Genomic DNA, 26110 nt, shown 5'->3' with positions numbered 1-26110 from the left:
CCCCCATGCCTGGAGCTGGAGCCTGTGCCACACTCCTTCCGGCGGTGTCCTTGGAGGAGCCCGGCGGGTGGGGGTGGTGGTGTGGGGTGGATGCCCAGGGGTGCAGCCCTGGGATTCAGATTCGCCCCAGGCGGAAGGGAACTCCGAGCTGATTCTCTGGGTGACGACTTTTGGGGGGATGGGTGCCTGGAGACCCAAGGGGACTGTGTCCATCACGTGACCTTGCTTCCTCTCCTGAAAGGACCACTCACACCCTGGAACACATCTGCGAGGATTCAGAAGTCTCCATCGTTTCTAAAACCCTCAGAAACGACAAGTGAAGCGAAAGCACCTCCTAACATTTTTATTGTTCCTTAGATAACTGGATAGTACAAAGTTTCCCTCTTTTTTTGACTTAAAAAATGTACTTTCCACGCACTGTGGCCCTCAGGAACACTCCCTTCCCGCTGGAAACTGAAGCTTCCCTAGGTTAGCCCTTCTCAACTGTGGCTACGTTATTCAGGGAATTTAACAAGAAGAGAAGAATTCCTTTGACTATTATCAACATGAACTCGATTATCTCTCTCTAAGGGTGAACACTGATTATTTTTTTTCTTTTTAAGAAACAAAAACCATCCACTTATTAATCCAAACTACGGCATTGCATTTACAACATCCATTGCATAAACTGAACACACAGAGCTACCACCTCAAGGGGACAACAGACAGACGCTGCACAAGATATCTACGGGGGACGCGGATTCGAACAACGTGGGTACTGCCACCGTCTGTTCCACACGCTCGGACCATCGCTTGGCAGGGACTAGACACGGGTCCATGGGCTGCTTGGAGTCTCAGCACGGTTAATCTAGGACACAACACACGGTCGAGAGACAGCAGCTGTGAGGGGATGCGAGTTAAACTAGCCTATGACGACCCCTCCGCACGCCGAGCGCGGCCGGGGGCTCTCGATGAGACGCGGCAATCACGTCCATCGGAGCGACCACATCTAAGGGAATGTCCATGCGATCCTAACAGTGGGTTGTTCTCGGGCGAGAGTTGGCCAACAGTCATTGCCTTCCTTCGTTGGTATATTATTTGACCAGAAAGGGGACCTGGGCGGGAGGCGGGAGGCGGGAGGAGAACCAGGGAGCCCTGGGCTGCAGTTCCAGCTGCAAATACGGGGGTTTCTTCCCAAGAGTGTCACCCTCCGGCTTGAACTGGAGAAACACGGAGGGAACGCCATCCCGCGACGCCGGAATCCACATTGCTGATGATTTTTCAAAATTAGTATTGTTAGTCTCAGTAACATTATTTTGGCAGCTGTTTCACAGGAATTTCCACGTGGGGGAGGCCTCGGACCCTCGGCTTCCGGGCAGAGGCGATTACAACTCGTCGGACCGGATGACATGGAAGAGGGTGACGTTGTAGAGGATCTGGTGGCCGTTGTTCCACGCGTACAGGGCGCGGTCCTTGGGGTTGTAGTCCAACATGGAGATGTGGGAGTACTTGTTCTGGAAGGGGATGTCGATGTACTCGTAGGTCGAGGCGTTGGTCTGGTAGGCGTAGTGCACCTTGGTACCCCCCGAGTAGCCGTTGGTGACGTAGAGGGTCCCGCAGATGATGAAGGCTTCCCCTGCACTGCGCTTGGGGTAACTTGTGTTCCAGGTCTGCAGCACCTGCAAGGAGACGGGGTCCAGCTTGCTGATCACGATGTTGCCGGCATTCTGGTTGGTGGCGTAGACAGCCCATAGCCCGTTCTCGTCCACCATGAGGTCGATGTCCGAGTGGCCGCCCCAGGCGTAGTGGTACATGTTGTTGTAACCGGCGTAGTCCAGGCTGCGCGTCTTGAGGATCGTCTCCGTCTTCAGGTCGAACCTGATGACGATGTGACTCTGGAACTTGTTGAAGTAGATAGAGCCATTGTAGACCACCTGCCCCGTGCCCGACCAGGGGTGCGGGAGGCGGTGTGACGTGAAATTGTCCGTGGTCATGAAGTCGATCATGGATTTGTACTCGCGGACGAAGCGGTTGTTGTGGTAGCCGTCCATGTACCAGACCTGCGGAGAGAGCAGACCTCGTCAGCCGGTGGTTCTGAAGGAGGTCGGGCGGGGGTCCCCCGGGAAGGTGTCCCTGCTCAGACTTGCAATTTAACTTACTCAGTACCCAGAGAAGGAGCTGAAGGCACCGGAGAGAATAATTAAGACTAAATGATGTCACGTCCTTCCTCCAAACCCACAGGGCACTTTTCAAAGGGGGACAGGACTGTCTCCCCACCAGACAAACACGCGTCTGGTTTGGAGAAAGGCTAGGAAAGGACCCTCTGTGAACGAGTGTGGGAGCTGACAGGACGGGGCACCCACACTGTCCCTATGGGCACGGTGGCAGCCGCCCTCTGCATTCTCCTAAGTGGGCGGCAAGGAAACCACTATGGGCGCCCAAATCGAGCCCCCTGCCCAGGGTGCCCCCAGGCCGTGGGTCAGCGCGGGCACGTCAGTTGGTTCTCTCTCTACTCTCTCCCCGGCCCAGGGCACACAGCAGGGGTTCACGCTTATCTGGGGGAGGCGAGAACCCCGTCAGCGTATGAAACCCCAAACCAGCAGGACGGTGTTGGAAAGTGAAGGGCCACCTGCCCCCCGGAGGAGGGTGGACGCTCAGGGCAGTGGGCAGCTCTCGTCTGCAGTGCTGACCCACTATCAAGGTCACCAGGAAGGGCGACCTCCCAACTCCAGGGGGCGAGTACGGCCGACCTGTCTGTCCTACCAGGCGGTCACGGCGGCCGGGTTGAGTCACCCCACCTGGCAGGTGGAATGTACCCACTTGGCATTCGGGATGCCGTGGGTACTCACTCTTTGCCACGCCCCATCCGGGGAAAATGCCTCCCCCAGGAGAATGGGAGCTTCACAGAAGGACCAGAGGGTCAAAATCAACAACAAACTCGGCAGCGGCCCGAGGAAAGAGATTTCTGATTATTGCTTCCATGCCAGTTGACCTGAAAACCGTTTAGACTTTGTACAAAACGCTTTAGTCATTTTCAACCACCGTGGGAGCAAATTAGAAAGCAAGGCCGTTAGTGGGAGGAAGCCACCGGGCGAATGCCACTCGGGTGCCCGTCTGCAACGAGACAGCTGCTGATCCATCAGAGCCCGGCGGGCTGCGGGAGCCCAAGGACATGCGAGCTTTCAGATGCAGCTTTACGCAAGCATTAAAAATTAAAAAAAATCATAACCTTGTTCTTGAGACGTCCATTCAGCGGCTCAGAGGCAGATGCGCCTTTTGTTTTCAACGAGTTTTTCTTTTTTTAAACTTCGTCTCATTTGAGGCCTTTATTACCCTTAGCCTCCCACAGGCCAGTCCCCAAGGATGTGGGTCACAGGTCAGCATGGGGTGAGCGCAGAGCGTGAGGGGCGTGGGGGTACACAGGCGATGTGGGGAACCTCCTCTGATCGTGTTGTGGAAAAGCACCCTCCCGCCTCTGCTTGGCTCTCTCCCGAGACGGGGAGCTCACTGCTTCGTTCAAGACGCAGCTCAAATGACATTCCTCCCTGGACCCTCTCCCGACCCACCTCTGAAGGAACTGCCACTTCCTATCTCAGCACAGAGAACACTCTTTGAAAGTGTGCAAATGTGTGCCTCCCGCACGAGTGGGCCTGTGCTAGTGGGGAGCCTGTTTGAGGCTGTGCCCCCTTCCTGTGGGCAGAACTGGGGGAAATCTGCATCAAGTCACTAAGAACGTTTAAACCACCTTTTCCTCCTGTAAACTGGCAAATTGGACCCAGGGCACAGCACTTGTGTAAAATGCCGTTTAGGGTGGGAGGAAAGCCAGCCCGAGGTGCAGTTTAATGACTGGCTCGTCACCTGCTGGCTTTAAGTCATCGATGAGAAGCCCTGCGCTGCAAAAGGGACGCATGCGTGGAGCCCCAGAGTCTGTTCACTCTGCTCTCCTCATCTGAAACGCCTTTCCCTCCCCTTCCTGTTCGAGTCCCAAGCCCACATGGACTCCATCACCTCCAGGATGCCGCCCCCGAGCTCTCCGGCCTCGCCCAGAACCACGGTACCGGAACTGCTGGAGGCCAGGACGAGTGGCTCCCGACCCGACTGGAGGTGAGGCCCCGGGAGCCTTCACAGCCCAGAGTTACGTCAGGTCTTGGGGGTGGAGCCCAGCATTCATGCTGGTTAAAGCTTCCAGGCGATTCTCACACGCAGGCAAGGCTGGACCCTCTGGCTTGGGGCCTGAGCTGCTTACCATGGGCTTGACCACACTGGCCCCTTGGTGGAGGTTCTTGGCCTGGGCCCCTCACCGGAGGAGCTTAAAAAGCCATGTGTCTGGGTCCTAGTCCTGCCGTTCTTATTTAATTGGCTTGAATTACGGCCTCAGCACCAAGATTTTTTAAATCCGCTCACAGATTACAGGGCACCAGCCAAGATGAAAACCCCCACTCTAGTTACACAGCAAGTGTGCGGAGCCCTCCTCTCCCCGCGTCCCCACCAGGGGCCAGCTCGGGGCCCAGCCCAGACGAAAGAGGCAGTGAGTCCTCTTGTCCTCGTCCCAGGTCCAAGGCCAGTGTGCCGGCAAGGCTGAGCTTCCGTGGAGCTGCCGAGGGGCTGCCGGCCCAGGGGCCTTCTGAGTCACTGGGGCTGAGTTTGCTCTTCCCTTGGGTTTGCTGAGCACCTGTCGTGTGTCTTCCCAAAGGGCTGCCACCATCACGGAGCCTGGGCTGCAGGGAAAGATGCTTCAAAGGGAGCCACTGGCTGAACGGAGGAGGAGGCGGGAGGGAGGCGCCAGCCACTCCTGCCGGAGACCCCACTGGGAAGTGAGGGGTGACGGGGAGCACTGGGTCAGCAGCCGCAGCAGGGCTGTCCCCCGCTCCTCAGAGAAAAGACAGAGGGGCCCATGTCTACCGAGCACCTGCCGACCACCGACCACATCTCACAGTCCAGCGCCTTTCGGATAATCGGACCCTCAGGAAAAGGGACTCAGTGTGACCCTTATACAATAGCTGGATGGCTCTGACACAGTTTAGATGACACGGAGGACTTCTAAACACTAAGGTGAGCTCATTGCTGTCTGTAAAATGACAGCGTTTTGGTGATGATGACGCCCCCTCTGAACATGAGCTTCCCGGGGTGGCGTGGGGCAGCTGGTCCCCTTTCTGATGTCTGATGTGAGCGGCCTGGGACTTCTAGGGCAGAAACAAGCCAACAAGAGGGAAGGTGTCGCTGGAGTCTAGAAGGATGGTCCATAGTCAGGGCGGGCTGTGCGTCTCAGAGTTGGGGGAGAGGGTCTCCTGGGGAGGGGCACAGTCTGGCAGGGCTGAGAGCCTGGAGTGAGGGCGGGAGCTTCCGGAGCTCCAGTTCCACCAGAAGCACGTGGGCCGCTCACTGCTGAGAGAAGGCTGCTTCTGGGCACGGTGGAAGAGCACCGGAGCCCAGCACCGTGTCTGGGACACAGCTGGGGCTTAATGAACGAGTCAAGGAAGGATGCGTACCAAGGCACCCTGCGTTTACCTTGTTCTAACAGCTCGGCGCCAGGGCGGCGGGAACCGGAAAGCCACGCTGGCTCTTCTGCAGGCCTGTCCCCTAGATGGGCTCCCTCCAAAGGACTCCTGAGCAGTGCCACCCCCTCGTCTTCAGCCACAGCCTCTCACCACGCCCTCCCCCCTGGCAGCGGCTCTGAGCTGACATCGATTTCTGGGCTTTTCGGAGCGAGTTATTGGTCTCCTGCGTGTGTGTGATCAAAATTGGATGGGAGAATGGAAAAGATCAAAACAAAACAAAACAGAGCTCTTCCAGATCAATGGCAGGACCCGGGACGTGTCACTTAGCAGGCTGGGCCTTGGAGGCAGCTGTGCTGAGCAAACGGCTCCAGATGGCTATAACTGGCTGGGGGCAGGGCTGCTGACTGCCCAGAGTGCTCAGAGCCGACCCCCAGTGACCAGACCCCCAGCGTCCTCGACAGCCGAGCCATGTCCCCTCCCCGCCCCCCACAAAGGCCTCCTCCTCCCGTGGTTCCTTCTTGCACACTCTGTCCATCCTCAGGGCCTCCTTTCCTGGAGGGCGAGCAAGTCATCAAGCAGAAAATAGAGGTCTAACTACCAAAAGCATCCTCAGCGCCTCACGGCTGTGGAACCCACGCCCTCACTGGACGGGGGAGGCACATGGCAGGTGCCCAGGAGCCCCGACAGCTGGTATGTGAGAAAAGATCACTGGACTGGCGACTACGACAAAGGGAGCTGGCATCAGAGCTGGTGCCCAGCGGCACTTTCGCGGTGCCGGATCCAGGAGGAATCCTCCAGAGGGGTTCATTCTCTGCAGCACTGAGGTCACTGGTTCCGGCTCACAGGCCCCCACAGGCCTGCCTGGGTTCTTGGGGGGCGCGTGGTGGGTGGGCAGACCGTAGGCAGGAGGCGGGGAGAGGGAGACTGGGGGGCGTCAGGAGACTCAGCTGAGAGCGTCAGGGCCTGCTGTGGACATTTGTTAACAAAACCACTGACCAGCCTTTCTCGAGACCTTGGGCAAGACACCGGACCCTTCTGGACTGGGTTTTCTTATCAGGAGCAGCTGCGTCTTGGGCACCAGGTCTTTCTCTCGTGTGAATGGAGTCAATATACACACCAAGGACTTTGACGGCGTCTGCGCCCGGGGCCTGCTCTCAGGTCTGAGCTCACCGTCTCGTTTCCGTCTCTGCATTACTGTCATTATCACTGACATCTGTGCAAGAGCGCGCTCCCAACCAGACTCGGAACACAGTGGGCTTTCCAGTCGGGATGCAGATCCAAAGGACAGTGGGGGAACAAGTAGCCAATTAAATCATTAGGAAACCTGCGAGTACTGGCTAGCTATCACGATTCAGAAAATAACACAGAAACAACCTTCATCCCCAAAATACTCGATCCCAATCGCATGCTGGGTTTGCAGTCTGCAACCAGACTTCCAGAACTTTCCACAGCAAACACTGGGATGAGCGGCTAGGAAGATGCTGCTGGCCTGCTCAGGGTGAGAGGTGGGACCTCCTCCCACTGGAGGTCGGTGGGTAAAGACAAACGCAGAGGCCTCCAGGAAGCCCGTCCGTCAGCGCCCCCACCCGTCCAACCCCAAAGGAGACAGTGCGCCAGAGGCGCGGGGCCCTTCATGTTTTAATACAAGAGATGGGGCCTCATGTTGTCTTCGATGGGATGGAAATGGGGCGGGGGAGGAACAGAGACAGGACAAGTCAGGAGACAGAGAACGCGATCCACTCGTTTCCATTCAAAATCCTTGGACGAGGCTCAGAGGGCCTCAGATTTCCAAGCTCCTCTCTCAATTCTGCCTGGAGGAAGAGTTGAGGTTTTTTAAGTGTTTATTTTCTAAATGTCCCGAAGGCAAGAGGCTGATGGAAACGCGCCAGACGGCTGACTGTTCAGTGTGGGTGACAGCGATCAGGTGGGGGACCGCCAGAGCCAGGAAAGCCCAAACAGCTTCTCTCCTCCACCCAGAGCCTTGGCCCGCATCTTCCTTTGGTGGAAGGCTCTAGAATGATGCTGTCCTAACGTCCAGGGGCCGAGCAGGCCAGGTGTCAGCCCCCATCTCCCTATTTCCCAAAGGAGCTCAAACAACAGAACCCAGGCCCCCGATCGAGACAAACGTGGTGCTTATTTCTCTCTTCTTTTCTGAGTTTTTACCCTGGGGGAAAATTCTAGAAAAAAGAACATGGCCTCTTTCCTAAATCAAAAAGGAACATGAGTTTCCATCAGCCATGAAAGGAATGGCAAATGAAATACAAATGAGATGTCATTAAAACAAGAAAGGCCTAACGGAGTCTCTCGCTGAAACGGGGGCAGGGATGGCAACGTCCGGAACATTCCAGCGGAAGAGACAGACTGATTGCCCACCCGCTCGCCCACCCACGGCCCGCGTGCCGAAGGGCAGAGCCACACCTGGGGAGGGGCATCGCAGGGGCCCGTCATTTGCCATCAGTTGCCACCATCATCCCTGTATCGCTGCCATCCCTGTGGTCTGTGACTGCACGTCAGCACAGGGACCTCAGCAAGGGACCCAGCCCCTCCCCAGAGTCCCCCAGGAACAAATCCTGGGGGGCACCCAGCTCTGCTCAGTCCACAGCCCCAGGGGCATCTGCCGGGCAGGTGGCACATTGGAATGAGGGCCAGAAAGGCAGGGGATGGAGAAGGGACCCACTGGTCCCCACAAGGACACCCTGGTGCAAACGACCCCTAGACCCAGGCCAGACAAATGGGGCACTTACCCTGTTATCACCTTCTGGGGCCAGAGGGTCTGTCATCCAGGACCCGAACCTCGAGCCAGAGGTCTTGACAGTCACAGGGTCACTTATGCCGGTCAGCTTGCCACATGCTGGAAGAGAGCGCACAGCGCAGGAGAAGAGGAGTGAGTGCCCGACTGTCCCTGAGGGAGGACGCAGGCCCCCTCTGCCCCCTCAGTCTGGGATGCTGCTAAAAGACGCCCGTGCCCTTGCTCTTCCTGGGGACACCCCTAACCCCAAAGGCCAGAGAAGCCATCCCCTCCCGCCACAGAGGGCAGCTGAGGTCAGGGAGGGCAGGAGAGGGAGCAGTGCGTGCCCCCTGGGCCGCACCACCTCCACCCACACAGGCCTGGGGGTGAGGGTGCTGCTCTGGGGGATCAGATAACTTAGCCAAGACTCGGTTTCCTGCTCTGGGAAACAGGGACAGCAGCAGCCCAATCTCCTAAGGCTGCTGGAGAGAAGGCAACGGGAACAGCCTGCACGGTCTGGCACCGGGTGAGGCTCAGTGCAAGATGTGTGCCAAGCGCGATTTGTTTCAGGACACAACAGGGACGGTGCGCTTCACTACAGAGCTCGCCTCTCTGCGCCCTTCCACGGCCTGAGCCGGACCAGGCGAAAGGCCGCCGCCTTCCCACGGAGGGCGGGCCAGCTCTTCCCGCAGGGCGAGAATCTCTCTCCTGCCTGGAACAGGAGTCCTGGGGCCAGAGAGCCAGGGTTCTGACGGTATCGACAGAGCAGGGCCAGGGGGATGGAGGGAACCTCGAATGCCCTGGGGAGATGTCTGCCCTCTGTGATGTCCTCCCTTCCCTCCAGGCCAGGCCGGCGTGCGACTTCCTAGGTCTGCGTGGCTCTGCTCAGCTGCCACGATTAGCATATGTACACAGCAGTCTGCAAAGTTCAGAGATGATCCGGGCTTTCAGAAGATTGTCCACCACTTAACCTGGGGACCATGGTTTAGCCAGGATAATCCGGAAAACTGGGGGGGTGGGCTAGGCATCGCAGGCTGGCCTGGGGTGGGGCTTACTCCCAGCTCTGTACAGTCTGGGGTGCCCCCCGCTCTCTCCCTGAGCATAAAGCGGGTGAGGATACCCATTAGCATCACCGTATGGAGACGGGAAGATGGAAGCTCCGACAGCCAGCCCAGCGCCAGGCGCCGCAGTTTCTCTGTGTTGGCAGGAGAACGGGCATCTGGGCAATGCAGAGGCTTTGAAGAGGGATTAAGAGCTGACAGCGAGCAGAAGAAAGGCTGGCTTTGCACCCAAATTCCCATCAAGTCACACTGCCCTGCTCCTAAGTCCCAGCGGCCCGCTCCCGGGCTGCTGCCTCTGGCCCAGATTGGAAAAAGAAACGCAGGACTATTTTTACTCGCCTATCCCTTCTCCAGATTTATTTTGCCTGGTCTGCTTTCAGGAGGAATTATGTGCCTTCCCACATAAATACTGTCCCCTCACGGCCCGAGGCTTCCCAGCAGCAGCCATCGCTCGCAGGGCTGGTGGGCGAGTCTGCAGACGGGCTGGGGTCACTGCTGAGGATCAGAGCAAGTTCTCTGGACAAATCCCCTCCTCCCAACCCACCATCTCAAGGAGGAGAGATGGAGGAGAAAGGGGCCTGAGGGTTATACCCAAGGTCAGCCAGCAGCTACACCACCAAGAAGGCGGGCGCGTGGAAACCTCGTGAGAGACTGCTTCCCCATGAGAGCCTCAGACCAATTTTCCACCCCACGTGCCTCTTGAAGATTCGGTGTGGGGCTCTCTAAGGGTTCGTCTGGAGGAGGGAGGGCACAGGAGAGGCAGGCCCCAAGGCTGTCCCCCCAGCACTCTCTTTGTTCCAATCCTGGGCTACCCCTGGAGACAGCAGACCCTCTGAACTCGGGGGACTTGGGAGTCACTAACAGGAGCCATCTCTCGCCATCAACAGCCCTCCTCCAGCCCTCCCAGCGTCCACTAAGACAGCATCATGCCGCCTGAGCATCTCCTGGGGAAGGCCTCCCCACCACTGAGCCGAGGGGCGGTGGTCCTGTTGGCCGCCTGGAAGGAGAAGGAGCCATCGCCCCCAGGGGTGTCACAGTTTGGGGAAAAGCCTGCAGGTCTTCCATCGCGTAGCACATTGTGGGTTCAGTCATTTCCCAAGGTGCTGGGGATTCCCTCGACAGCTCTGTCCCCCGTCTGCGGCAGCCACGCCCTCCTCTGCGGGATGACCTCCCCCGGAGGAGACCAGATGTCTGTCCCCCCCATCACACTCAGAAGGCGAAGACGGCAAGTCAACACCCCAGCTCGGCTCACAGGCCTGGCCATCAGCCTAGACTTCCCCATGCCACACGTTTGCTCAAGCTGGTCCCTCCACTGGAATGCCAACCCCCTTGACCCAAACTGATATCTCTTCCAGAGATGTCTCCCTTCTGAGCTCCACCCACCTTGTCCTCACTGGCCCGTGCTGGTGACCATGCATTTCCTGGGCCACAGACAGGAGCATCTGGGTCTTACTGCCCTCATCTATTTCCCCAAGACTCAGGCTGGGGAGTCGTCCAAGAATGAGTGAAGGAATGAACGAATGAATGACTCATCTCTTGGGTACTCAGAGGTAAAATGAGTCACCTCAGAAAGTCCTCACCCATCTATGGCTTCCCTCTGTGTCCCAGTAGAGGGGACAGGAGGCGAAGGAGGGCCACCCTCTCCTGCGCGGGGCACAGACCGATAGTGCGCCTTGTTGATAACTATGATACCGCCTCAGAGAGTGGTCGTGAGAATTAAGCAGTTAACTAACCGATGGAGGACTGGTGTGGGGGAAGTGCTCAGTGGGGCTCAGCAGCCATTATCGTCATTGTGAATTCAGACTGAAAACGTGGAGAAAAGGGGGTTTCATTCTCAGCAAAGTCCACTCGGGCTGTCTGGGACTGTCGCACTGCGTCCTGCCCATCCTGGACCTTGTGGCCTGTGTCTGAGGAGAAGGGGGAGCTGGCCGCTTGGGGAAGGGTTGCAGGTCCCAGTCTGGTGTGCAGGGGGAAGCTCTGCTGCACGCCAGCCCCGGCCCCACCCCGGCTGAGGTCCCCCTTCTCCCTCACCAAGCGCAGGCTGGCTGGGGGCTAGGCGCCACCCTCTGCCAGCCCCTCGGAGGAGCCTTCATTCACAGATTAGAGCGGGTAGAGCAAGACCTGCTGGCCAGGAGCCCTGCTCCTCACCCCACTGGCTGCAGGCTCAGTTCTCCTGGGCCCACGGAGGGCAGGAGGGCCCCCCCGACGCCCAGGCCTGAGTCAGAGAGTTATTTTTGGTTCTCCGTCCAGACTGGTTCTGCCAAGACCTCGGGAACTGACAGGAGCTAAAAAAGCCCCAAGGCAGAGCCTCGAGGCGGAGTCTTGGCACAATCAGTTCAGGAAAGTGTCCCTCTCCCGTCACGAGTGCTCAGGATGCATGCACGGGGAGGGGCAGAGGGCAGGGGAGGAGAGGAGGCTCAGGAATTGGCCCTGTGCCGGTGCATCTCGGCGGAGGCTGAGCTCCGGGGACAGCACGCCAGCTGGCAGGGCCTGGCTGCCCCGGGGGACCCAGGACGGGTCCCAGGAGGGAGGCCACCTTGCAGAGCTGGGGGCTTGGACCGAGTGGCGCCCCACACGTGGAATCACCTGCCTCTTGCTATTCCTGGAGGGGAGCTGCTTCTGAACAACAGGGCTGATGACCTCCCAAAGGAGCCTGGAGCAGGCCCTGGGTGATACGCCCGCCAAGGAGTTAGGCCAGACTGAGAGGGCTGACGGCCGCGCAGCAGGCAGACGGGGTCCTGGGACTGCTCCGTGCCCAGGCCTACCTCCCTGGGTCCCAGCCTTGAGCCTTTAGAGGCTTTGAAGAGTTCAGCCGGAAAAGTTTGCAAAGCTGGGAGCTCGGACAGACAAATGTCCTTGCAGACGAGATAACCTGAGACAGAGCAGCCTCTGCGCAGGCCGCGTGCTCAGACCCGGAGACCAGGAGGGGGCCCTAAGACAGTGGCCCTCCTGGACACTCATGGCAAGGCAGGGTGGGCCACCAGCAGACCTCATCATACGCAACCCTGAGCACTCCCTGAAGGAACCTGGAAGGGAAAGCCTGCCCTGCCAGGATCCGACTCAGGCCAGCTCCCATGGGCGGCACGTGGATCTGAGTTCGTTTCCTCCCTGCCGTCCTAGCGGGTTCTCCTGCAGACTGAGGGATCCTAAATGTAACTCTCAATCCTGAGTGCAAACTCCACGGGTGCTATTCCACCCATTGTCCTCGCCAGCAGCTCACTCGCCAGCTCCATTCAGGCCCCTGGGGAGCAGGTGGGGGCGGGTCTCTCTGCCTCCTTGGCCCTTCCTGGGGAAGCCTTTAGCAACCGAGTCCCAGCACGGGATCACTGGAGGAAGCCCTAAAAACCAGCCAGCCCCTCCGCAAAGCTGGCAGGCACATGCCCTGGCAGGACACGCTGCGTGGGGCAGCCCGGCTCTGGCTTCTGCTGGGGCATCTGACTCCAGGCTCTCCAAGCAGTGACAGTGAGGCCCATGCCCCAGCTCGGTGGGGCTCAGGGCTTGGGGCAGCTCTGCCGCTCCCTTGCCTGGGGACAAGCAGAGCCGCAGGGAGCGCTGAGACACTGCCTGCCTCCCTCCCCGAGGACACCCCGGGATGTCCCGGAAACAAGAGCTCAGACTTGAGTTTCTGGTTGGGTCCTTAGGAAAAACACACCACCCTAGGGAGGAGGGCTCTTTAAAAATGGAAACTGAAAACAAATGGAAGCCGCAGGCCTCGTTTTGTTTTTTCTGTGTATGTTCTGGGGTCAGGAATTGTCAGCAACATCGATTCAAAGAGAGGGAGGCCACAGAGAGACCAATTAAGAGCTCTTTGGGGGGAACTGCAGGGAGACCCTCTCTCCGCTGTCACACCAGGAAGGTAACCGAGACCAGGGAACCTACAGTCAGACTTCACGCCAAGGAGTCAAGGAGTCCAGGGGGGAGGACGGAAACTGCCAGCTACCGAGAGGCCATGTCTTGCAGAAGTCCTGCCCCCAGGACACTCCCAGGGCACACGGGCCCCAGCATGGAAGGCAGGCTGCCTCTGTTGATGCTCTCCGGCAAGCTCCACCAAGGAAGCAGGCTGCCAGGGCGGTCTGCAGATGGGGCCTATTTGCGAGGCTGAAAGCAAGACCAAATTAAGCAGCCGCACGGTATTAATTGGATCCTCAAGTTACTGAGTTTGAATGAAAACCTAGCAAGAGGGGGAGGCAGCTGCAGCAGCTGCTACATCTATCTATCAATCTGTTTATCTATCCATCCAGCTATTTGTCCGTCCGTCCATCTGTCTGCGCATATACATACCAATCAGTAATTTATCTCTACTTATCGTCTGTCCATCTGTCTATCTATCTGTCTATCGTCTACTACTGACCTATCTATCCTACCACTGCCTACTCTGCGCCGGGCATAGTGTGGAGCCTGTGACGTGAATGACGTCCATGGACTCGCACGGTAACCCCAGGCCACTGAGACTCCTATACCTTCATTTTGCAGACCAAGAGGCCGCTGGAAGATGCCTTGGGAGAGTCACGCAGCTGTCGAGTGGCACTTACTGCTTTACGACACTGCCTCCCCCAGACCCGGGGCTCTCCTAGTCTGGCATTCATTGGAATCACCCGGGTGCTGGCTAAATGCAGATCTCTAGGCCCCACCTGCAAACTCCAACTCAGCCTGACTACGTCCATGTCACGGTCTTTCTGAAGAAAGAATTAAATGTGGGGCTGACACCACTCGGCCGCGCTCCAATGGTGGGGAACACGACCTCTGGGGGCCTTTTCATCCTCTCCCTTTTCTCCCAAATCAAATGTTTTAGCAGCCCAAGGGGAAGACCATGTGAAAGCCCCAAGCTGCTAAGCTGTAAAGTGAATTCACCAGCTTCTAAAAATAGGCCAAGTACAAATGGGAAGGATGCTCCACCCCTCTTGGAAAGACCCTTAGCTTCTCACCACTTGTAACTTTTGGCTCTGCATTTCCATTTTCCTCCTTGAGCACTTAACTGGAAGACGTGGAGGTTTCATCTTGGCCTCTCCCTGGTATTCACAGTCTGTGCACCAGGGAGGGGAGAACGCTGCTTGTGGGGCAATAAATAACAAACAACTCCTCCCCGCCCAGCCACATGGATTTTCAGAGGAGAGAACCCTCAGTGGAAGTGTCTGGAGAGAGAGTGGCGACGGCGAGCTCAAGGTCATTATGGGTAGAAACCCGAAGACCACGCCCAATGGAAAGAATCATATAGTTCTATAATCATTAATAGAGCCCTATAGTTATTACCATTTCAAACATTCACCCCGACGCCGGCAATGTCAAAATGGGAACAGCTGGTAGAGACCGTCCAGCCCAGACCCCTCCTGGGATTGTCCCAGGTCACCCAGCCGCCAACACGCTGGGCCTGACCACCACGCAGCACTTCACTGAAAAAATGCAGGAAACAGTCCCTCGTGCGACAGAGCGAAAGCGTACACAGTAGAACAGGTCCATTCTCAAACTCCCAACGTTTCTCACTGTCTTCCGTCTAGGACCAGAGAACTTCAAATGTACGCCTTTACTAGGCTGCCTACACCAGCATTGAAGACGACCTAGATGCTGCAACCTGTTTAAATGAAAATCTTGGCTGACTTCGTTTCTCTGCCTTCTGAATACTCTCTCTCCTCCACCTGACTAACAGCACCAGGGGTTTAAAAAGCATTTGTTCTTTTGGGACGCTTTAAGTTTACCATAAGGCATTCGGAGTGTGCTCATGGGGGAGGGGCTAAAAAGGAAATCAAATCAGAACATCAGATCAAACCTAAGGAAAACGTCACAAACCAAAATCACCCTAAAATTACCCTAAGTTACTCTGAAAAGTATACAATACGAAAACGAACATGCTTTGTGTTCAAAAAACAGTTGGTGAGGAAGGCTGGCTAATCTTCATTAAGAAAACCTAAAAATGGAATTGGGATTTAAAATGTACCATTTAAAAGTGGACTCAGAGACCAATACGTTAAGATTTGTTAAAGTAACTAACAGGAACATTGATAAGGTAAGTGGGTGTTCAGTGAAGAATAAGGACCCAGAGGGGTGGCCCACGTTGGGTCCGTCTTAGAAAACACGAACAGGAGCAGAGAGCTCATCAGCTCGCAGGTGCCACTCCTTCCAGCTGTTAGAGGGGCTCCTTTACTTGCTGTGAATGGCAAACCTTCAACTGTGATGTGATTATATCTTATTTTCTTTTTTCTTCCAACTGTGCACGATTCATTATCTTGGGGAGCTTCATCAGCCCTTGTTCTCAACCTGGAGGGAATCTGAGATATACGTGTCCAGCCCTATTAAATTTGTGTCTTGGGGCCTGCCCGGTGGCCGACTGGTTAAGTTCGTGTGCTCCACTTCAGCGGCCCAGGGTTTTGCTGGTTCGGATCCTGGGCATGGACCTGGCACCACTCGTCAAGCCATCTGAGGCAGCGTCCCACATAGCAGAACTAGAAGGACCTACAACTAGAATATACAACTATGCACTGGGGAGCTTTGGGGAGAAAGAAAACAAAGATTGGCAACAGATGTTAGCTCGGGGCCAATCTTTAAAACAAGAACAAAGTAAACCTCGTGTCTTAAAAACTCACCCCAACACACACACACACACTCATGTGCGCACACTCACATTCTTCAGAAGGCATGTAACATCTAATATCATCCTGTTTCTTTCCAAATGTGCGACTCCATGGGCTCTGCAAGCCGGCCTTTGCACGGGATTGGACAATGCCGTAGGAGGGGGGCCGCCTACACTCCTTGGCTCTGTCTCGAGGCAGCCCTACCCAGGCGCCTATGCAGCCATGGCCTCCCTGAAGCCAGGCGGGCGCTGTCCACTTCAGCACCATTCCCTAAGCCTGTGTGCGACGGGAGCCGGGCAGCCAGCGCCATGCCCCCGCAGGGTTCTGAGCCTACCTAGTTTTTGCATGCATGCACGGAGCCTTTCTTCAAGATTGGACACTCTGCTCTGAAGTTCATCGTAGTCATAGGCGCCAATTTCCTCTTGCAGCTCGTTAAGCACTGACGTCAGATTCTGCACCTCCTCTTTAAACTGCAATACCAATTTGGCATCGGCCTTGTACTCTTCCAACACAGGGATCAAAGGCCTAAGTTCATCCATTTTCGCTTTTATCGCCTGCAAGGTCAAAATAAGCTGGGTTCAGTGCGATGCGTGCAAAAACTCGTAACACCCTGCCTTGGCCTGGCTTCTCCCTAGGTGAGGGAAAATGTGCATACTCCCGCTTTATTTATGGATTTATTTATTCTGGTCCAAATGAGTTAGAAGAGTATATTAAACAGTCTCCAGAACACCAACATATTTGGGAAAGGTCTTTATTGTCAGTTTAGAATGCAACATCTTAAGGTTACATGCTTTAAATCACATACACAAAGTTTCTTTTTTTTTCTTTTTCAAAAAAATGCATTGACAAGGGTTCAAACTATTCATGAAATGCATCTATAGTCGCATGCAAAGGAGGATCCTGGTTGTATTCAAGGTTCCTTAGTGATATGGTGCTAACGATTGGAAAATAATAGTAAAAATGCATGGTGCAAAAAGCTCTCTGGCCCTCTTTCATGGGTACATGGGAGTGGACTGCTTCTTCAGTCACTGCAGCATTGAAAAAACTCTTTTAAGTTAGCCCTGCAAGCAAGAAAATGAAACACTGTTGAAGAGCTAGCTTACTAGCCTGCCTTAAACAGATAGCCATTAGTAGACAGATATTTTCATGGTCACTCAGAAAAAAAAATCACACTTCAGTGCTCAAGTTAGCCCAAACAGACTGCTGGAACACTTACATAGATTCCTTCACAATTTCTGTTGAAATTTTTAATGCAATTAAAGCATGGTAAAAGGCAACAGATTGCATTTCTTCTCCTGGAGCCATCCTGCCCCAAAGTTTGGAACTGGGAAAGATGCCTGTGTGGACAATGCTTGCAAAGATGAGCTAGACCACGACCGTTAAACACACCCTCATCTTTAGAGGAATCTGAATCTACCAAAGAGAAGCGGGCGCTGGCCCTTCAAGGAGAGACACAAACTCTTTTTGGTCAGGCCAATCAAAATCTCTCTCCAAGATAATTCCTGATGACACATCAGAAGCAAGGACGACCTGTCCACCTGCCTCCAGTGAGAGCCATCGGCTCATTTCCTCTCAACAGGATCAGGCCTGCAATTATTTTATTTATACTATAGATTTATAACTTCATTAGCTTGCCATTTCGTCTATATAATGCATCGCTTTAAAAAGCGAATTAGTTCTTGCTTCATGCAGGGAGCACATCAGAGGAAAACATTAGCATAAAAAGGATAGGAAGACAGAGCATCAGCAATTTCCAGTGAAGCGGGAATGTGTAATTTGACCTGCTCATTTATATCTGGGCCAGATTCCTAATTAACATGCATGTATACCTTAATTAAGGTGCATCCAATTTCTCAGTTTAATCATTTTGAAGCTGAGTAAACTATAGGTGTATATATACATATTTGTACATATGTATATATAATTTTAGGTCAAAAAAACTCGGGCTACCATGTCCAGAGTTACCCGGAGGAAAGGAACACTTACCAGGAAGTGAGAAAGATATTGGTGTCTCTCTCTTTCTTCCCACACTGCAAATCTACAGTGTGCCTCGTCACAGCTAAATTAGGTCAGATGTGAAAAATTGCCCTGAGTGATCCCTACTCAGGAATGGCTCTAATCAATTAGGCTAATCCTCGGCTAATGTAATTTACCTGCAGCAGCTGTGGAATGACAAGGACCAATCGTGTCGCTTCCCAGCTAATCTGTGACTTGGCTCGAGCAGCCAGGACCTGGGACCCCAGCCTCAGAAGCTAATGGGTGCTGAACACCGCTGCTCGAGTCTGCCCCTTTCCAGGGGGCTTTTGCCAAACTAGGGCGAGGGCAGGTTGCTGCTCCCTTTCCGGGGACAGCAGCTGTCTGCAAGGCAACGAACAGACCTTGCTGGGCTCCTTCTCCACCCCAAACCGCTACTTCTGGAGGCAAAGGGGAAGGAAAGCACGAAGGGAAAACAAGCCCAGTGTCTCAGAGGAGGAGGAGGAGGGGGAGGAGGAGGGGGAGGAGGTAGATACATACCTTGAACTGCCTGGCCAGGTGTTGCTTATGACTCTCCTCCACCTGCTTGAACTTGGACTCCAGTCCTTTCATTTGGTTCTCCATCTTCTCCACGTACTGCAAGTCTCTCTGAGTTCGCCTGTCCAGGACCTCTATGGATTGAGACATGTTTTGCACCTGTCAAAAAGGCAACAGGTTCAAGGAAGGAGCTGCGGCAGGCGCCCAATGACCTTGTTTGCCTCCTAATACGTGACAGTGACCTTCTCCACTCGCCAACACGCTGGGAACCAGCCGTGGCCCAGGCATTATTCACTAGCTAATCACCAGCATCAGGGGTTGTTCTGACCAAGAAGTCCCTGAACAGAGCAAACTGGTTTGGTAAACATTTCCTCTGCCATCTTCCCGGACGTGTTCTTACACCCAGGGGTGCAAATCAGGGGTGTGGGAGCCTAGAGCTCCTCACTGCTCAGAGCTCCAGGCATATGGCTTTGGGTCATTTTTTCTCTTTCTTTTTTTTGGGGGGGGATTGTTTCTAGCCACTTTACTCTGCAGGATGAAGTCGGTCAGGCAGGCACAAATATCAACCAAGATGAACAGCATGGCTGGGCTTCCCCCACCCCCAGCTACAGAGTCTCTTTCCCCCAGTCTCGCTGGGTGTCTTGCTGAGGAGGCTGATTGCATAAGTGCAGAACGAGGGAACGAGGGCCGTACCCTCCCTGATTGCGCATCGAGCGTTCTCTCCCCCATCTCGCATGCCATCCATCACCCCCACAATATCATAGGGGGATGACTGCTCTGCAACCACGTCCATTCAGAACACAGAGTCGGAAATCAATCAGCCTGCAAATGAAGAATCGCTGTTTTACATCTTTATGGGCAGATCGGAATTGAGTCTCGCCTCAAGACGGAACTTTAATATTCAACAGGATTCCAGGGAGCTTGAAAGAAAAACACTTCTAGTGCAGCCCCCTGCCAGTGCATTTTATTTTCAGGAAACTGGCTCGCGCTCTGTGCAAACGCTTTTGGGGCGGTGGGAGGGGAGGTGGAAGGAAGCTCAGGACTGCTGAAGGGGCGTTTGGGTCATTTCCTCAGAATCTAATCCAATTCCTGAGGAGGAAGATGCCTCCACAGCTGCAAATCTCCACGGCTGATTTTTTGCTGAATTGGAAAATACTCTCCCTTTTAGGAACAAAATCATTTGGGTATGAGGCTTCGCTTTGCCTGGTCAGTGACAAGATGCTAGTGTGGTTTCCATTTCTTACAGTGCATCCTCCACCCCTCAGATAAAACAAAATAGAAGAGAGACAGCAACCACGGGCTGCCCAGCAGGAGAAAGACCAACACTGCTCATCTCAGCGTTTAGAAAGGCCAGGACTTTATGGCTTCTTGTCTGAAAGTAACAGACACGAATTCAGTTTACAACTTCAGGCTTGTGACAGGCCGGTCCAGTGGTGCAGTGATTGAGTTTGCGCACTCTGCTTCAGCGGCCTGGGGTTCACAGGTTCAGATCCCAGGTGTGGACGTACACTGCTTATCAAGCCATGCTGTGGCAGTGACTCACATACAAAAGAGAAGAGGATTGGCACAGATGTTAGCTCAGGGCCACTCTTCCTCACCAAAAAACCCGAAAAACCTCATGCTTGTGAAATATAATATGTGGGTGACTTTGACTCTCTCTGAGCCCTTCTCTTTAGACATTTTGTGGGAAACTGAAATATATTTGCTCTCTCACCTACGTCTCCCTGTTTCCCCTCATCTGTCTTATTCCGTCACTTTGAATTACTACTGCTCTTCTCTGAGAAATGTTATGATGTTTGGCTCCCTTCATCCTTCAAGGCCCAGCCCAAATGCCACCTCCTCCAGGGAGGCTTCCACGATGAGCAAAGCCGGAAGTGGCTGTACACTCCTTGGAAACAGCATCACCTTGTTAACACAATGCCTGCACAGCAGTAACCCACACAGCTGTCTCAACCACCTTGTTGGACTGGTGACTCATGGAGGAAGGGGACTGGGCCTTCACACCTGTCACCCCAGCACCTATGCACAGGAGTGCCCCCTGCAGCCGTATGGTTGGGAGGAGGGAACGCAAGGAGCAGCTGCCGTCGCGACCCCTGCCCCCTCCCCTCCTGAGAGGACCCTTCCTCCCGTGAGGGCAAAATCCAGGAAAGCTGGGGCCACAACGTGCCGAGCAGGAGCTGCTGGGCCGACACCGGCTCCGGTCTCGCACTTCTCACAGGGGACCACACGCGGCACCACGGTCTGGTCACCGGCCAGAGGAGGGACGCTTTCAACAAATTTTAAATGTGATTAAATTTTAAATTTAGAGAACAAATTTGAAAGATGCCGAACTACTCAGCTGCCTTAAAGGGAAACAGACTCTCCGACAGTCTTTCCCGCCCAGAAGGGACGCCTCCTTCTCTGGCCAATCACGGAGCAGATAACGGGCGGGAGGAAGCCGCGCTCGCTCTGCCGGATCTCCTCACACTCAGAAGATGGCGGTCTGGCCACTCTCTCACCTGCAGGATGCGTCCCTGAGAAGCCAAGTGAGGCGCCACGGTCACACGGCTGCTGACTGACACAGTCTACCCTGCGCCGCGCCCCGGGTGGAGCAGGTGCTGAGAACGGGGAGGGGCAGACACCGCTGGCCTCCAGGGAGTGACCACTTGCTAACATTGATGCAACATTTGCAACGCTCCAGGCACTGTGCTGAGCCCGTCATTTATCTATCTCATTCCATCTTTCCAAAACCCAGGGAGGTAAACGCTATTTCAAGTCCTATTTTACACATGAGACCGAGGCTCAGAGAGGTTAAGCAACTTATCTACCGTCACACATGAGTCAAGGCCCAGACTGACTCCAAAGACCACACTTTCAAACTCGCGGGGGTGCGCATCTCCAAAGAGAACAGAGCTCCCGGTCCCCGCCTGCCTTTTGCATCTGTGGGTCTCCAGCGGTCCTCAACCCTGTGCAGCTGCCAGGCCCCTCCCAAGGACTCTGGTCCAATTAAACTCAGAGCCTCTGGGCACAGGACCCACGGCTCCACCTTCGGAAGATCTGAACGTGAAGCCAGGCTGGAGAGTCACGGAACTACACGGGATGTGCTCCACTGGGCCCCCAGCCCCATGACAGAACTCGGAACCACACACGAGGCAGGGAGGCCCTCTTCGTGACAAACAGCTTCTGCCCTCTGAAAACAGTGCCCTCGAGGGTCTAGAACAGGGCTCAGTGTTAAGCAGTAACGCTGTGGCACAGAAGGGCAGAACGGAGAGCCCCAAGGCCTGTGTTCCCAAGGGCCCAGAGAACTTTCTGGAACCATTTCCAGCTTTCTGTCACCCACCAGGCACCTCCTCCCAAGAGCATGGGTGGGGGTCCTGCCCTCCAGCCCCCCTCCCAGGCCCCTGGAGCTGCAGTCCCTCCTCTTTAATTCGAATAATTAAAGGCCCATCAGGCTTTAGTCTAGTCTGCTGTTAACAAATGTTTGTGGGATCTGTTAAATGCAATTCACTTTAATGCTTCTTAAATGATTTCCTGGGCTGGCTAAGGATGGGGGGAGGAGCAGCTGTCCCTTACAGGGGAGAAGGCTCTGGGGACCAGCCCTCGCTCTGCACTCCCCCAGTCCTTCTTCTCACCAAGGAACAAGGGTCCCTCCACAGGTCCTCTCAGACCGGCAGAGCTGGGGGCACCCCAGCGATCTCCCACCCACCTCTCCCCTGACAGGCCGGGAAACTGAGTCCAGGAAAGGGACCCGCCCTGCCCGCAGTCGTGGGAGGCTTCTGGTCAAGCTGAGCTCCAACTGAAGAATCCTGTCCTGCCGAGGGGCTCCATGACCCTCCCGAGTGGCGAGGGCAGCCCCCCGAGCCAGCAGAGCGGCCATCCTCAGGCACGACGCCCCATCCACGATTGCCTCCTCCCATCCTCCTCGACTCACGGAGACTCGTGGCTTTACTAGGGGTGTGTGTGTGTGTGCATATATTTATATGGTGTGTGTGTATATGCGTGTGTTTGTGCATGGAGTGTGCAGTTTGTGTGTGGTGCATACCTGGTGTGTATGTGTCTGTGTGTGATCTCTGTGTGTGGTGTGTGTGTGTATTTGCGGTATGTGTGTGGTGTCAATGTGTGCGTGGTGTGTGTATATTTGTATGTGGTGTGCATGTGGCATGTGGTGTGTGTGTGTATTTGTGTGTGGTGTGCATTGGCGTGTGTGTGTGTATGCGTGTACTTGTATGCAGTGTGTGGTATGTACGTGTGTATTTGCGGTGTGTGATGTGCATGTGGTGTGTGTATGGATGCATGGTGTGTATGTGACTGTCTGTGTATGTGGTATGTGTTTGTGTGTGGGGTGTGTGTGTGTTTGTTCTGTCTGTGTGTACATGTGTGCAGTGTGACCTCACTTTCAGGTGTGAGGGGTCCCCATGTAGAATGCCCTCTGTCCTCGGGGGAGGGTGGTGAATGGACCAGAAGGGCCGCCTGTTTCTCTTTCGGCCCCCAGGATCTCCCAGGGGCCCCGACACTCAGGTCGTCGGAGAATCCAGGGGTCTGGGGGGGACATTTCCGGGAGGCAGTTGGCTGCATCCATCAGGAGCGGCAGCCTCTGGGGGGGGGCAGAGGACGCCAGGCCAGTGGGCAGGCAGCCCTGTGGTTTGAGGGCTGTCTCTCTGCAAAGCAGCTGTGGGCTTGGGGTAAGTCAGGCCACCTCTGGACCCAGATTCCCACTTCTCGAAATGGAGAAAAATCTCACTTGCTTCGTGTGCCTCTTTGAAGAGTAAGTGAAATAAGGGATTCAAAATGTGTACGCAACTGCTGTTCCCAGGTGGTTCCGAGGTAACAACTGAATCTGCTTTTGTCCCAGGGAGGCATCTGCGGTGGGAAACAACCGCTCAAAGGCGGGGAACAGATCCCATCACCTAAGCTGCCCAAGCAGGTCTCGCTGGCTCCCAGGGCACTCTCCCAGGCAGCTGCTGGGGGCGGCTCTGAGCCTCGGGGCTCCAGACCACAGGCGCTGCCTGGAGAGACAGCAAAGCGGGAGAGGGCCCTGGACCCCGTCCCCCGTGCCCACATGGCTCCCCAGTAGAGCCTGCAGTGACCAGAAGGGTCTATTCCTCTCCTCCTGGGCCATGCCTGGGGAGTCTCCATCTAGCCATTCATGGATTCATTCATTCACAAATATTCTGAGCGAGGACATGTCCAGAAAGAGTGAGGCCTTGGAGCTGGGACCAGCCTGCAAGCTAGCCCAGCCTTGCGGCTGGTGTGGGCATGCACATGCACATGCACATGCAAGGACGCCCACACGCGCACACACCCTGCGCAGACTCACCTTCTCCAGGAGCTGCCTCAGCTGTTTCGTGCGGGCATCCCGAGAACACATGGTCTGCTGGGGGGCGACCACTGTGCAGATGCACCTGCCCTCGCTGTCCTGGGCAGAGCTGTACACCTGCCAGCTCTCCTCAGGGTTGGTGGGCAACACCTGGGGGGGGGGGCGGGGGGGGCGAGGGGGAGGGAGGGAGAGAAAGGGAGATCATAAGGTAGTGTACCAGGGGCAACCAGCAGGGGAGATGGTCCACGTCCAACCCCGGGGGAAAGGCGGAAAGAAATGGTCCAAAGACAAGTTCTGACCACAGTGAGGGAGAGGGGACCCTAGGAACAAAGAGACAGTCTCCCATCAGGGTCCCCAGGACTGGAAAGGAGTCAAACAGTCACAACTCTTCACATTTTACTTTTAAATTCAAGGGATTTTTAAGCGTAAGGAATGCTTGGGGTTTTGGCATCTGACCAATTTGCTACTTTAGGCAGAAGGAAAGGGTGGCCGGAGGCAGGGAAGCAAGCGGCCGGCTGACTCACGGTGGGCATGTAATTCAGAAATGAGATCTTCTCCGCGTAAGGCAGGCAGGGGTGGCTGGCACAGCCTCGCTCTGCTGCTCCCTGCCGCCAGGAGACCCGGCACCCGTGGAAATAGCCGGGAGCCAGCAGCCTATGAGCCCAGAGCTGCGGTGACCCCCGAGCTCCAACCATCTTCCTGCTGGCAGCCCAGCGAAGACGGCCCGAGAGAACGCTGGGCTGCCAACTCTGCACAGGCTGCCACCCACAAGCCATTTGGTGGATGTCACCAAGTTGCCAGTGATGTTGTGCAGGGGTCACACCCAACCTCAGACCTGAGGTGTGCCCAGGGACCACCAAGAAACCAAAGCTGCACATGGCTGGTGACATGGTGACAAGGCTGGTGTCACCTTGCAGCCCAGCTCAGGTGATCCTGACCACCAGGTACACAGGGTGGACACTGCCATCCAAAAACACTCTCTGAACACAGATCCTTGCCCTGCCCTGCCGCCCTCAGCCTACCCAGCGGCCTCAGGTCACCTCGCTGCTATTTTTAGCCTGGGGATGGGGAGGAGAAGAGGGTGGGAGAATCTATAGTAGGGATACATTTCATTTCATTCATTTCCAGCCCCAGAAGCCAAGGGCCCAGAGACAGGAACAGAGTCATTATGAAGGAAACACTGTGCATGCAATTCTGGAAACAGCAGGTGAGGTGAACGTGAGAACGCGCTAAGGAGGGGTCACACAGAGACCTCCTCCCAGAGCACTGCGCCCTTGGCAGCCAAAAGGGAGCCGGCAGGAGACTCGTGTCCTTCACCTCTCCTTTTAGCTTAGAGGGAGCCGGGCCTGGGCGACCCCCTTCCTCCACGCACGCCTGGCCTGTCGCTCATGGGTGGTTCCGGCTCAGCCTCGGCTCCAGCCACCATCGAAATCAGCCCTGCCCAGAAGCGACCCTGGCCACTCGCCCCCTCCCCCAAGGCATGGAAAGAAGAGGAGAAACGATTTGAGAGGCTGGGCGGGAGGGGTGCGCAGAAGGCAAGGGGGCAAGCTCCGCCGCAAGTGGCTCCTGGGGGGCCCCGCCCTGGCCCCCACGGCACTCTCCTCCGCGGGAGCCCAATGACCTCCGTATGGGGATGCGGAGGGAAAGGCGCCTTGGGACTTGGGAACGCGCAGGCTGGCGAGGGCACGAGCTCCCGAGCCCGCCGCCCGGCGGGGCCCCACTCCAGGGCCGGGTCCAGTCCGGCTTTTACAAAGTAGGGCGGGCTTCGCTCAGAGCCCTGGCTGGACGAGGCAGACCGGGATGGAGCGGCGGCGTCTCCACCCCTCACTTGCGGAGTGACCTTGGACAAATCCCCAAGTCCCGCGCCTCAGCCTCCTAACGTTATCAGTGAGAGACGACTGAGTTGAATGAAGACTCCGAACCTCTGAGCCCGAGCAGGCTCCCCCCGCCCCACGAGCGGACCAGGCAAAGGAAGGAATCGTTGCCGGGGAACCGCGGCGGGAGGAGTGGCCGGGGCTGGGGGCGTGGGGAGCAGGGTCACCCCGCAGCGCAGAAGAGACGCCTCGGGACCCCCTGCGTGCGCCCTTGCCCCTGCGCCCTGCGCCCCGCGCGGCGCCCGCCCAGCCCTGGGTTGGAGGTCGGGGAGGGGGCGGGAGGAGAGCCCCCCGAAGGCGGGCAGCGGGCGCACTTACGCCGGTGCTGCGGTCGAGCGTCCCGCCGCTGGCCGCCGAGAGCTTGGTGGTGTTGAGGCCCACCAGCGAGGGCAGCGTCTGGGACATCCAGTTGGTGATCATGGCCATGGTGCTCAGCACAACCCCGATCTTGAGCAGCGGCACCGACATCGCGCCTCAAGTCGCCGCCTGCACCGGCGCCGCGCCGGCGCCGGCTCCGCGCCCCGGGCAGCCTTCAGGCGGCGGGCACCGCGGCGGGCAGGGGCGCCCGGCCGTGTCCCCGCGCCCCCTCTGCCCGCC

At 56.1% G+C, this 26110-nt stretch overlaps 1 protein-coding gene across 4 annotated transcripts in view; it reads right to left on the bottom strand.

Moving 5' to 3' along the window:
* Nucleotides 1–333: 333 nt before the first annotated feature.
* OLFM1 (olfactomedin 1) overlaps nt 334–26110 on the bottom strand; it is a 39918-nt gene continuing 14141 nt past the window's right edge. Inside the window, exons 1-6 of one of the 4 annotated variants that reach the window (XM_046647557.1) lie at nt 25832–26104; nt 23640–23789; nt 18347–18502; nt 16167–16386; nt 8222–8328; nt 334–2039 (exon numbers count right to left, since the gene is read on the bottom strand). In XM_046647557.1, coding sequence (XP_046503513.1) covers nt 1365–2039; nt 8222–8328; nt 16167–16386; nt 18347–18502; nt 23640–23789; nt 25832–25981 — 1458 coding nt within the window. In that variant the 5' untranslated portion in view covers nt 25982–26104 and the 3' untranslated portion in view covers nt 334–1364. Of the gene's footprint in view, nt 2040–8221; nt 8329–16166; nt 16387–18346; nt 18503–23639; nt 23790–25831; nt 26105–26110 lie in introns of those variants that run through there. The other 3 variants (XM_046647566.1, XM_046647575.1, XM_046647583.1) reach the window with 3 other exon arrangements.

This window comes from Equus quagga, chromosome 1 (assembly GCF_021613505.1).
Source record: "Equus quagga isolate Etosha38 chromosome 1, UCLA_HA_Equagga_1.0, whole genome shotgun sequence".
Classification (NCBI taxonomy): Eukaryota; Metazoa; Chordata; class Mammalia; order Perissodactyla; family Equidae; genus Equus; species Equus quagga.
Note: the sequence above shows the minus strand (reverse complement) of the source record. Positions and strands in the feature narration are given on the sequence as shown.